At 37.7% G+C, this 10,164-nt stretch overlaps 1 protein-coding gene across 1 annotated transcript in view; it reads left to right on the forward strand.

The window, feature by feature from the left end:
• Positions 1-7,032, forward strand: part of ELP2 (elongator acetyltransferase complex subunit 2) — a 40,399-nt gene extending 33,367 nt beyond the window's left edge. The window contains exons 17-22 of the mRNA XM_075416660.1: positions 794-866; positions 1,315-1,501; positions 3,120-3,241; positions 3,727-3,869; positions 4,328-4,441; positions 5,481-7,032. Coding sequence (XP_075272775.1) covers positions 794-866; positions 1,315-1,501; positions 3,120-3,241; positions 3,727-3,869; positions 4,328-4,441; positions 5,481-5,637 — 796 coding nt within the window. The 3' untranslated portion in view covers positions 5,638-7,032. The remainder of the gene's footprint in view (positions 1-793; positions 867-1,314; positions 1,502-3,119; positions 3,242-3,726; positions 3,870-4,327; positions 4,442-5,480) is intronic.
• The last annotated feature ends 3,132 nt before the right edge of the window (positions 7,033-10,164 follow it).

Consider the following 10,164-nt stretch of genomic DNA (forward strand, 5'->3'; position numbering starts at 1 on the left):
TGACCAAAGGAGTTTATTAAGAGACTGCCTGTCTCTTCAGAGCTAGGAATCAAAGGACACCCCCGCCCCGGCCCCAACCGGTGTTTGGCTGATACTTGTCCACTGTTTATAGGTTCCATCTCCAATTTTACTTTCAGTCTGTTCTGTGACTGATTTTAATTTGTGTTAGTTGGTGTGGCATTTCTGCTTATTAGTTAAATCCTAGTCCAGATATATGAGCTTGAATTCCAGCAGAACTCGTGCAAAGACTGATTAAAAAATGTTTTTCTGGAGAAAGCTGTAAGTTTGGCTTTCTTTTACAGTGTTGTTTTCCTTTTCCAACGTGATTCTTGTCCTCTAGTTCAGAAATGTTCTTTCAGTATCTCACAGAACAGGCATCCTTTGGCTGGGTGTTTGCAGTGTATTTCTTTGGTGATCTTCAAACAAGTGGCTTCTGATATTTATTGGTAGCGTTAAAAGTGCTTTACAAGAAAATAAGAATACATTAAATGCTGATTTAGTCTGCTTTGCTAATCGTTAGTGTAGCTTCTGCAGTGCTGATGCTTTAGGGCTATGGAATGGGCTGGAGAGATTGTTCTGTAGCCAGTTCCTAAATGTGAAAGAATTTATGCAGATGTTTAAATTGAATGCTGAACATTATTAAGAATTATTTGGGACATAAGGATGAAACAGTGATGAGAAGTTTCTGGCAGGTGAGTTTCATTTTTGAAAAGGGATTTAAATTAACACAAGAACTTTGGTGCATACTGCAAAAATGACTGATGTGTTAAATATCTTTTCACATTTATTTCAGATATGGACATGGATATGAAATTTTTTGTGTTGCCTGCAATAATTCAAACACTGTAATTGCCTCAGCATGTAAGGTAAGAGAAGATTCTAGCACCATCTAGTGAAAAGTGCCACCAGATTTCTAGGGCTGACAGAGCAGGAGTCAGAATTCAGTTTGGGCTGAATTCTGTTCTTTCACTTAAATGTGAAAGATTTTGTACAGATGACAGTTATGTATATGACAGTTGCATTGCAAAGGTGAGGGTGAATGCAGATAAGCTATTATCCATAAATTCTGTATGATTCATTTGAAGGTATTGGTAAGATAAATTCTGACAAATATTGGTATAAAACATTTTCTTACTGATATATTGTCAGCATTAGTAGAAAGTAGTGAAACAATCTTGAAACTTCCCAGAGGAAAGCTGACTCTAACTTGATTGCAAGCCTGAAACAAGCCGCCTAACATCTTAGTATTTTAAAACGTGTGACTTTTATATTCGCTTGCATTAATTCTCGATGATATTTTTTCCATCAATACAGGCTTCCAAAAAAGAACATGCAGCAATTATTTTGTGGAGCACTACTTCCTGGAAGAAACTGCAGAGTTTGTCATTTCACAATCTGACTGTTACTCAGCTGGCATTTTCTCCTAATGACAAATTTTTATTAGCGGTTTCTAGAGACAGGAGTTGGTCACTGTGGAGGAAACAAGACTCATCAGAGTCAGGTAAGATATGTGAAGTGCATATACACCTTTGAAGACTTCACAGTTTGTTCAATATTTTTGGCTTCAAAATATTTGAAAGAGAATTGGTAAGGTATTTTAATGGACATTTTCCTTACCACTTTTAAGAATTAGTAGAGCTGTAGACTTCTGTGGCTTTAAGAAGTGTGGTTAATGGTGCATAGGAAAGCTAGGAAGGGAATTACAATGTGGAGAAGAGTATAATCAGGCCTTAAAGGCTGTCTAATTGCTGGATGTAACGAAGCCTGCTATTCGTCCTCCTGCCTTCTGCTTGTGATTGTATGTTTCAGATTTACTGAAATCAAGTATACATGCTGGACTGTAATGCCTGAATATCAAACTGGTATTCTGTCAAAGAAGACCTTCATCTTGGTGTTCTGTGGAGGCAAGGCTGGAAGGTTCATTGCTACACCTGTGTTCTACATAGAGCTGCCTTGTCCCTGTTTGCAGGGCATGACACTCTGAGACTCTTGACAGGATTAATCTCTGTCTTTGGTGTGGCTTTCTGATAATCCTGCACAATTGATTAGTTTCACTAGGATGGGCTGTGTCTGGAAAAAGAGCTGATAGTAAGGATGCAGGTGACTTTCTCATTAAGACTTTGAGCCTTGCAAAATCACGAGGAGATTGCTATTGAACACTTTAATGGATTCCTAGAACAGATGCTTGTACTGAAAACGATTGTCATTGCACTGTTGGCTTAATAGCACATAAACACTATTGAGCTGTATAGAGTTTTCCTAGAGACTTGGCAGTGAGTTTTGGCCGCTTCAGACAGTGTCTGGTTGTATCCTGGCTATAGATTTCTGTTCTATTCAGACTTCTGTTCTAAAGCCTGGCATATTGTCCACGGTAGTTACACAATGTTTCAGGATAAGAAGGATGAATTCTCATAGGAAGTAGAGGAAATCATCTTTTCATCTGTTCATCAATAACTTTTCTGTCTACAAAGAACATCATTATCAGTGTAAAGCAAAACTGCTGATATTGGCATCCCAAGAAGTGGTTATTCCAAGTCTGTGCTCCAAAATGACAGTCTTTTCTACTTAGGAAAAGCGTTCCTATTTACTGATCTGCTGATCAAATTTATTGCCTGATTCAATGCATATTGAAATGGCAGCCTGTCTCTTTGGGAACAGGTTAATCTTTAAAATGAGATTGTTATGATTTGAGCTTTTGAAGCTTTACTGGTAAATAGGAACTGTAGTGAAATTATTGGGCATACGCGTACACATGGTAAACGTTGCACTATACTAAAACTTTTGAAGTCTCAGTGTTCTTATGAAAAACTTGTATAGAAAGAAGCTGAAGGTCCTGTACTTAAATTCTGCTGAAACAGATGTGTGTAAGAGATCAAACTGTTCGTACTGTTTTAGTGCTGTAAGGGCTGACTGATACGGTCTGAACAGATGCTAATTATCATTGTGATAAGTGCTGGAAAAAAATATTTATGTGATGCTAAGAATTTCTAATTGCTTTAAAGACATGGAATAATGTCCAAGTAGTCCTGCAGTTCTTACACAGTTAAGTAACTGTAACAATTACTTTTAATATATAAAGTAGTTGAAGTGAGGGTTTTCCTCTATATGTTTTATTGCAGGACCAGTTTTCAGTTGCTGTGCATACACAGACAAAAATACAGCTGTTCACAGTCGAATCATTTGGTCTTGTGATTGGACACCAGATAGCAAGTATTTTATTACTGGCAGTCGGGACAAAAAGGTAATTAATATAAAAGGAATATAAAAAGCCCAGAATTTTTTAAAATGTATCTTAGATTAGGAAATGCTGTGTTCTAAGGAGCCCATATTCTATAAATACACAAAAAACTTATTGTATGTATTACTACAGAAATCAGTGAGACTTTCATATGCTAATTAAACTGCTTGAATATGTATGTACAAGACAGTGGTCTGCCAGTTGGACTTCCTCCGTTCTTTTTTCATGCAGTAAGACAAGCATATATCATAACTCTTAGGGGTCTCTAAATTTTTCTTTAAGTTTCATAAGAGAATCTGTTTTACTGAAATCAGACAGACTGTCTAAAAAGTTGAATCTTTGTAGGTAGACTTTTTTTACTGTTTTTGGGGTCATCCACTTTGTTCTGTGCCCTGGAAGTGTTTTAACTAAGTTATTCCTTATGTTTTTGTAAATACATTTACAAAAAGATTAAAGTGATAATTCCTAGATGATTCTCTTTCTTACAGGTCATTATCTGGGGCCGATGCAATTTATCTGTGACTACTGAAGGCAATGTGCTGGATTCGATCAAGCCTTGTTCAACAGTACTGGATGCCGGGGATTCTGTTACTGCTGTTAGTGTTAGCTTTGTGCTTACCCCTGATGGAAGGTATTGCTCTTTTTCTGTAATGCCATTTTGTGTTTAATTTGAAAGAAGTATTTTTTTCCCGTTTAGTCAGCTTTCTGTGGCTAAACAGGTCCTAAATCTACCTGTGAAATATTTTGACCATTCTGTGACTGCGCGAACTCTACCTTTATCTTTCCTAGCCTTCTTATCAGGTGTATGGTGACTTCTCCAAACTTCATAACAAGAAAAAAGAAAAAAAAAAACAAATATATTTTGCACATTTCTGGTTTGCTCATTTTTTTATGAAGAAGCTTTGATTTAAATTGTGATTTTTTTTATTTTTTTTTTTTTCCTTCCCCATGGAAAAATAAATATTGATTCGAAGGGCAAGGTACAACACAGTGTTTGAGTGCTGGTTCTTTCTAGCTTGTGATAGAGCCAGCTTCAATGAGCTGCCTACTGTAATCACTTCAGAACTAATGCAGTTATTCTCTTGATAGGTATATTGTTGCAGCAGGTTTAGAGAATGGGAAGATTATCTTGTACACGTGGAAGCAGAGTGGGCAAGAACCAGCACTAGCTGACTGGACCACCTGTGTGGAGATGGAAAACAGGTATGGCTTTTGAAGTAAGTTTGGAGCAAGAAAGTGTTATTCTTGAGACTAATAGTGCTAGAGTTCTGTTCTTACAGTATAAAATGACATGAAACTGGTTTATTTGTATATCAAAAATCATTATCATTTTAGGATAAGGTTGATCCCTGAAAGTCTAAAGAAGTCTTTAAGCAAAACCTGGAAATAAGAATATTGGCTCTTTAGATTTATTTAAAAAAAACCCAAAACAACAAACCCGAATGAAAATCAAGGGGGGGGGGGATGTTAAACCCCAAAATACTTCATGCTATGCAAATACTTTCAGAAGTATTACCCTTTGTTGGCCCCTTTTAAACAAAACAGAACACAAAACCCCGCTGAAAATGAAAAACAAACCCCCCAAAACCCAATTTATTACCTTTAGCCATAAGATAAGGTGATAGAAACACTGAAGAGGGGAGAAAAGAATCACTATCTGTATATATATATCAGCAAAACATTTTGGAGTATGTGACAGCAAGTTTTCAAGAGCAGCTTCTCGCAGAAACCGAAGAAGTGACGAGCTATTTGTGTGCTGCTGTGGTGACAGCTAGGGAAACTCTCTGTAGAGAGACTTTGAATATTTCACTTGGAGCACTCTCCTAGATTCTTCCGTCACATACTGGCACTCGTAGTACGAGAAATGAAAGTTGATGGTGGCTTTGGCATGTCTGTGCTCGAAGTGGATTGGAAAGAGACACCAGATAACAGGAAATTCCAGGCTAAAAGCCAGAAATCGGACATATCTCAGTAATTGAGATGCTAGGCTCGCAGCTTAATGTGGTAAAACTTGAAATCAATAGCTGTTTAAATTATTGATGACTGAGAGGATAAAATGTCATTAGAGTTAATGGCCCTACTTTTTTAAGAACTTAATACCTGCTGGTTGTCACAAGTCAGTTCTTCCTCAGTTGGTAGTGTTAGAAAAAGAGTACTAATTATATAAATTTTGATGTCTATACTCACATGCCCAACTGTGTTTGACATTTTGCAGTTACGTATGGATTTCTTTTTGTTGCAGCCAAAGCCATGCTCTTGCTGTGAAACGTTTATGTTGGAGACATCACGCGGGCAGAGCTGGACATAATGATCAGAACAGCAGCGAATGGTTGCAGCTTGCAAGTTGTGGAGCTGATCACTGTGTTAAGATATTCAATGTCAACAGATTTGCTCTTTAGCAAAGACAGCAGGCCTGTCTGTGCAAAGCAGATCCACGACATTTTGTTTCAGCTTTTAGCCATTTTGGTTGTTGATTTTTTTGTTTTCTGCTGTGGAAAGGGAAACATCTGACATGTAACTTATTAAAGCAACTTTTGTGGTAGTTTGAAATGTCAAATATTTTTCTAATTCTACAGTTCCACGAATATGAAGTATTTTATATATTTTGGTTGGTGAATGTCCTGGAACTGAGTGATGCGAGAAGTATAATGAGACAGCTTTGTTCACTGTGACTCTGGGGTTTTGAGTTTGTGTCTGCGTGCTTGGACAGGCCTGCTTGTTCATTTTTCCTGTCTGTATTCCTTTTTCTTCTGCTGTGCAGAGTGCTGGGCTACTGCTTCTTGGTCACGTGAGCTTAAAGACTAACTCGCAGACCACTTAAGTCATCTGTTGTTTCTTCTGTGTACCTGTGAGCCCTCTCTGAGCAGAGGGCTATAGAAGAGCCACCTCTTACTCCACTTGAGGGCTATCCTCTACAGTTTGGGCTGGAAAAAGCTTACTAATATCAGTAGGCAGGAGCTGAAAGGTGTTGGCCATGCCTTATACTGCCTTTGGGCTCTTCCTAACTTTTGCGTGCTCCTTATCTGTTCTGGTGAGAAGTCGAACCAGTTAATGTATTTGCCTGATTTTCTTATAATTTAAACAGAGTGATTAGAGACTTCAGTAGGTCTGTCTCCAGTTCCAAAATCTAATTAGAAATCAGTTACATTTTGGGAGTGAAATTATTTTTGTTCCAGAGCTGATTACTACCCAAACGGGTAGTGCAACAATGGTTGGAATTGTGCTGAAGTTTTTACTGCGTTACATCTTTAGCTAAAGAATACAGTTCATTCAGAATGGGCCAAATTATTTTCAGAGTAATTATAGTTTATGTTTTAAAGGATTTTATATTTTGGCTTTTTATTTTCCATTCCAGTTTTCAGCATTAAAAAAATATATTTTTTTAAATGTGTTAGGGGAATAAATGCCCAGATTCTTAGTAAACCCCCAGATTCTTAATAAAGATGCTTTGCTGTGTTTTATTTGTGCTTTCCTTACATGTGTTCTTTAAGCATTGGAGTAGTGTATTTTGCATGTCCAGGATTTTTTACACAACCATATGCTGTATTCTGGAAAAAGCAAGACAGAATTTATGAGGCTTCAAAAAGTTGCCAAATGTGTAATTTTATTCTGTGTCACAACTGTAATTTGGTATGTTACTTACAATTTGATGATAATGTTGGATGATACTGTCCAATACTAGTATACCTTGCGAAGCAGCCACTCTTGCCTATAGGCAAAAGTGAAACTCTGTATTGTCCCTCTCTTCTATTTTGTGAAATCCTGATATTAAACAAGCATCAGCTGTTGCATGATTTAGTAATCCATTGTGTTACCCCTGGGATTTTTGTGACTCAGTCGCGTTGAAGAATATACCTTGTTGTTCCAGCTTTTAAATGCATCAGATTAGTCTGGTGATCTCCCAAGTCTAAATATTTGTAACGAACACTTTATTTTCATTTAAGTTCGAGGTTGTCAAGAAACACTTCAACACATGGTTAATGTGTTTGTGTATGATGTTATCTTTGTTCACATACCACTTTACTGTGCGTTTAGTGGGTGTGACTGTTACATATGCCTTTTGTCTTCTCAGAATAAAGCCACTAAAGTCTTTTCAAACCAGCATGCAAATAATCATCGGGGTAACAAGTCAGATACTGATTTTGTTCTCTCAACTAATATCAGAAAATTGTTTGGATCAATGTAAGTGTGATACCAAGGAAAAATCAGTGCAATTAGAGTGATCATTTTGGGGGTAACATTGGCTACTTAATGAAGAACAGAGTTCTTTAAACAGCAAAATCGTGCCCTTTAAGGTTGTTATAAGAGTTCGTAGAAAATTTGTTTTTTCTTTTGTTTGGTTTCTTTGTTTTGAAAAATGGAGAAAAGCAAGTATTTGCCAGACACTTACTCTATTCATTCTACTTCATTGTTCTTGTTTTGTGGTTTGATGAATACTGCTGAAATCAAGTGCATTCTTGCTAGATTTCCTTTTCCCCCCCCCCAAAACTGTCTTAATTAGGTTTTTATTTGAAATAATCTAATGTTGGTTTTGTCCACTGAATGGCTATGGCTTTTATTTTCTTCCATGTGCTTTTCTTTCGTATATATTTACTCAGAGACTCTATTTAATACATTAAAATAGTGCATACATTCATGCACTATTTCATACATCCAAAAAAAAAAAATTGTGGCTTCAGTCATATTTACCTGACTGACCTGACCATAGCCCTGTTTACATACCAAGATGTCCATTTTTATCCATTTTTGTCAATTTTGTTTCTACATTTTCTTCTGTGCTTCCCTGGCGCTCTGTCATTGCTGTTCTCTTGTGAAGTGCCATGCCTCTTCCTGTTCCTACCCATCTTTTTTGTTGTTTTTTTTTTTTTTTTTTAAATTTTGGAAGGTGGAGTTAGTCGCTATACTTCACAAGTTGCTTGTATAACCCTCCTTATAGCAGATAGTTCAATATCATACAATAAAACCCAAGCTGAGGTGTCAATCTTCCTTATTTCTTCCCATTTATCTTCAAGACACCAGATAAGCCCTGCCAACTCCAGTCTTGGGAAGCTCCAGCTTTTCACAGCCTCTGTTATTGCATTTGTTTTCTCTGAATAGTGTGATGCAAGATCGTGTCCAATGGTCAGAGGTAAGAACTTGCTGTCTGGAATCGCAGTGGTCCCATCTTTGCATCACCCTGTCCTGGCAGTGCTTAGGTACGGCGTGAGGACGCTGTTCAGTGGTGAAAGGCCAGAGGCAGATAGCACACGTCAAAATGCAGTCGTCCATAGCTGCCTAATCCTCCTCATGAATTTTGTGACTCGTGTTACTACATATTTTGGAGATTCTGCCTGCGTTTCTGTTACCAGTTTAGACAAGGACAGTGTGCTTATTTTAAACCTCTGTGATCTAGCAGGATGCAGAGCTGATGCAGCATCCCCTCTGAACTGCGGCTCTCTGTCGGGCTGTTTACGCTTAGCAGGCCAGGCCTTTTTAACCAGCCTTTGTATCCAAAATGCGCAGAACTGGGTCTGTGCAGGTTTAGAGAGCTAAGCTGTTAGCACCTCGGCAGCCCTCAAGTGCTACTTTCTGAAGTACCGTGGGCTGACTGACGTATGCGCTTGTCTACCTTACCGCTACGTAATAGCGTACATTTAATTAAGTGTTGCCATAAGCATTGACGCAGATGAGGCCTTGTTTCCCACAAATTTAGGCGCTTTGGTGATTGTGAGTTTTCTTTAGTTTTCCTGTGATGAGATACTTCTTACAGCTTTCCTGTGTGGATTTTTGTCTCCAGCGTGTGAGCTCGAGGTGCAGCTTCTTGTCTAGGCACTGATGGATTTTTTTTCTGCCCTCTCAAGCCTATGAAATGTGTGGATTTTCACCTTTGAACACTATCTTTCAGACAGGCCTGGGTCAAACTGATCCAGTTAAGTAAAATAACTCATAAGGATGTGTGTCCATGTGTGTAAACCGAGAAACAAGATCGGTGTGCTCTTAAAGAGGCCGGGTTAAAAGCCTAAACTCAGTTTACAAATATGTAACTAAAGCTGTGACAAAATGCCAGCATTCACCTCATATTTTGCCCTTACGCAATTGATGCTTTAATTGTCTTGTTTTATAAGGTTCTTTACCAATAGATGTTAAGCTTGCATGGGGCCAAGAGAAAAAGAACACAGAACATCTATTTTTAAAACCGTTTTTTGTTTTTGTCTGTATGGTTGCTATTGGAAAAATATCACAATAATGGTATCAGATTTTATCCCAAAATCTCAAGTCCACAAAGCAAATTGCTTCCTACATTGCAGTTGGTGGGTAAGTTTCCAAATTTTTTATTTTTTTAAAGATGAGCTGTTGCATATTTCTGCATCAACTATAGCCATAAATATACTTCGAAAGCCTGTAATCATCCCAGTCTGAATCTTGGTGGCATCTGTGTTCAAATGCTATGCACCATAGTGTTTATTCGCACTCAAATTTTCATCGTAAAATTATATTGCTGCTTTATCTCCCCCTACCTGAGTCAAAGGCAGTGTAAATAAGCTGGTGCCATTAGCGTCTCCAAGGTGTCCCATTAACGACCACCTGGAAAGCACAGCGCACCACTGGGAAGCAGAGTGTGGTGTTCTGCAGCAGGAAATCTCCATTCTGGCATCTTTATGTGGACGAAAAAAGTCCTTGTATTGCAGAGCAAATTATGTTTAAAGTTCTTTAAATTTACAAATTAAAGAGACAAGGAGAACATAGTTTGTAGTTTCTCTGAGGCTTTTTCCTTTGTTTTAGTAGATATGCAAGAGCCCTTACGCATCTTCTGCTACTGAAGGTGAAGCTCTAGAATTATTTAAAGATCAAAACTTAAAAGACTTGAGACTAGTCAAGTAAATAACTGAAAATCAAAATTATTTTTACTTATTATAAAACATGCACTAGAAGAAAGTGTAATAAAC

This window comes from Opisthocomus hoazin, chromosome 3 (assembly GCF_030867145.1).
Source record: "Opisthocomus hoazin isolate bOpiHoa1 chromosome 3, bOpiHoa1.hap1, whole genome shotgun sequence".
Lineage (NCBI taxonomy): Eukaryota > Metazoa > Chordata > Aves > Opisthocomiformes > Opisthocomidae > Opisthocomus > Opisthocomus hoazin.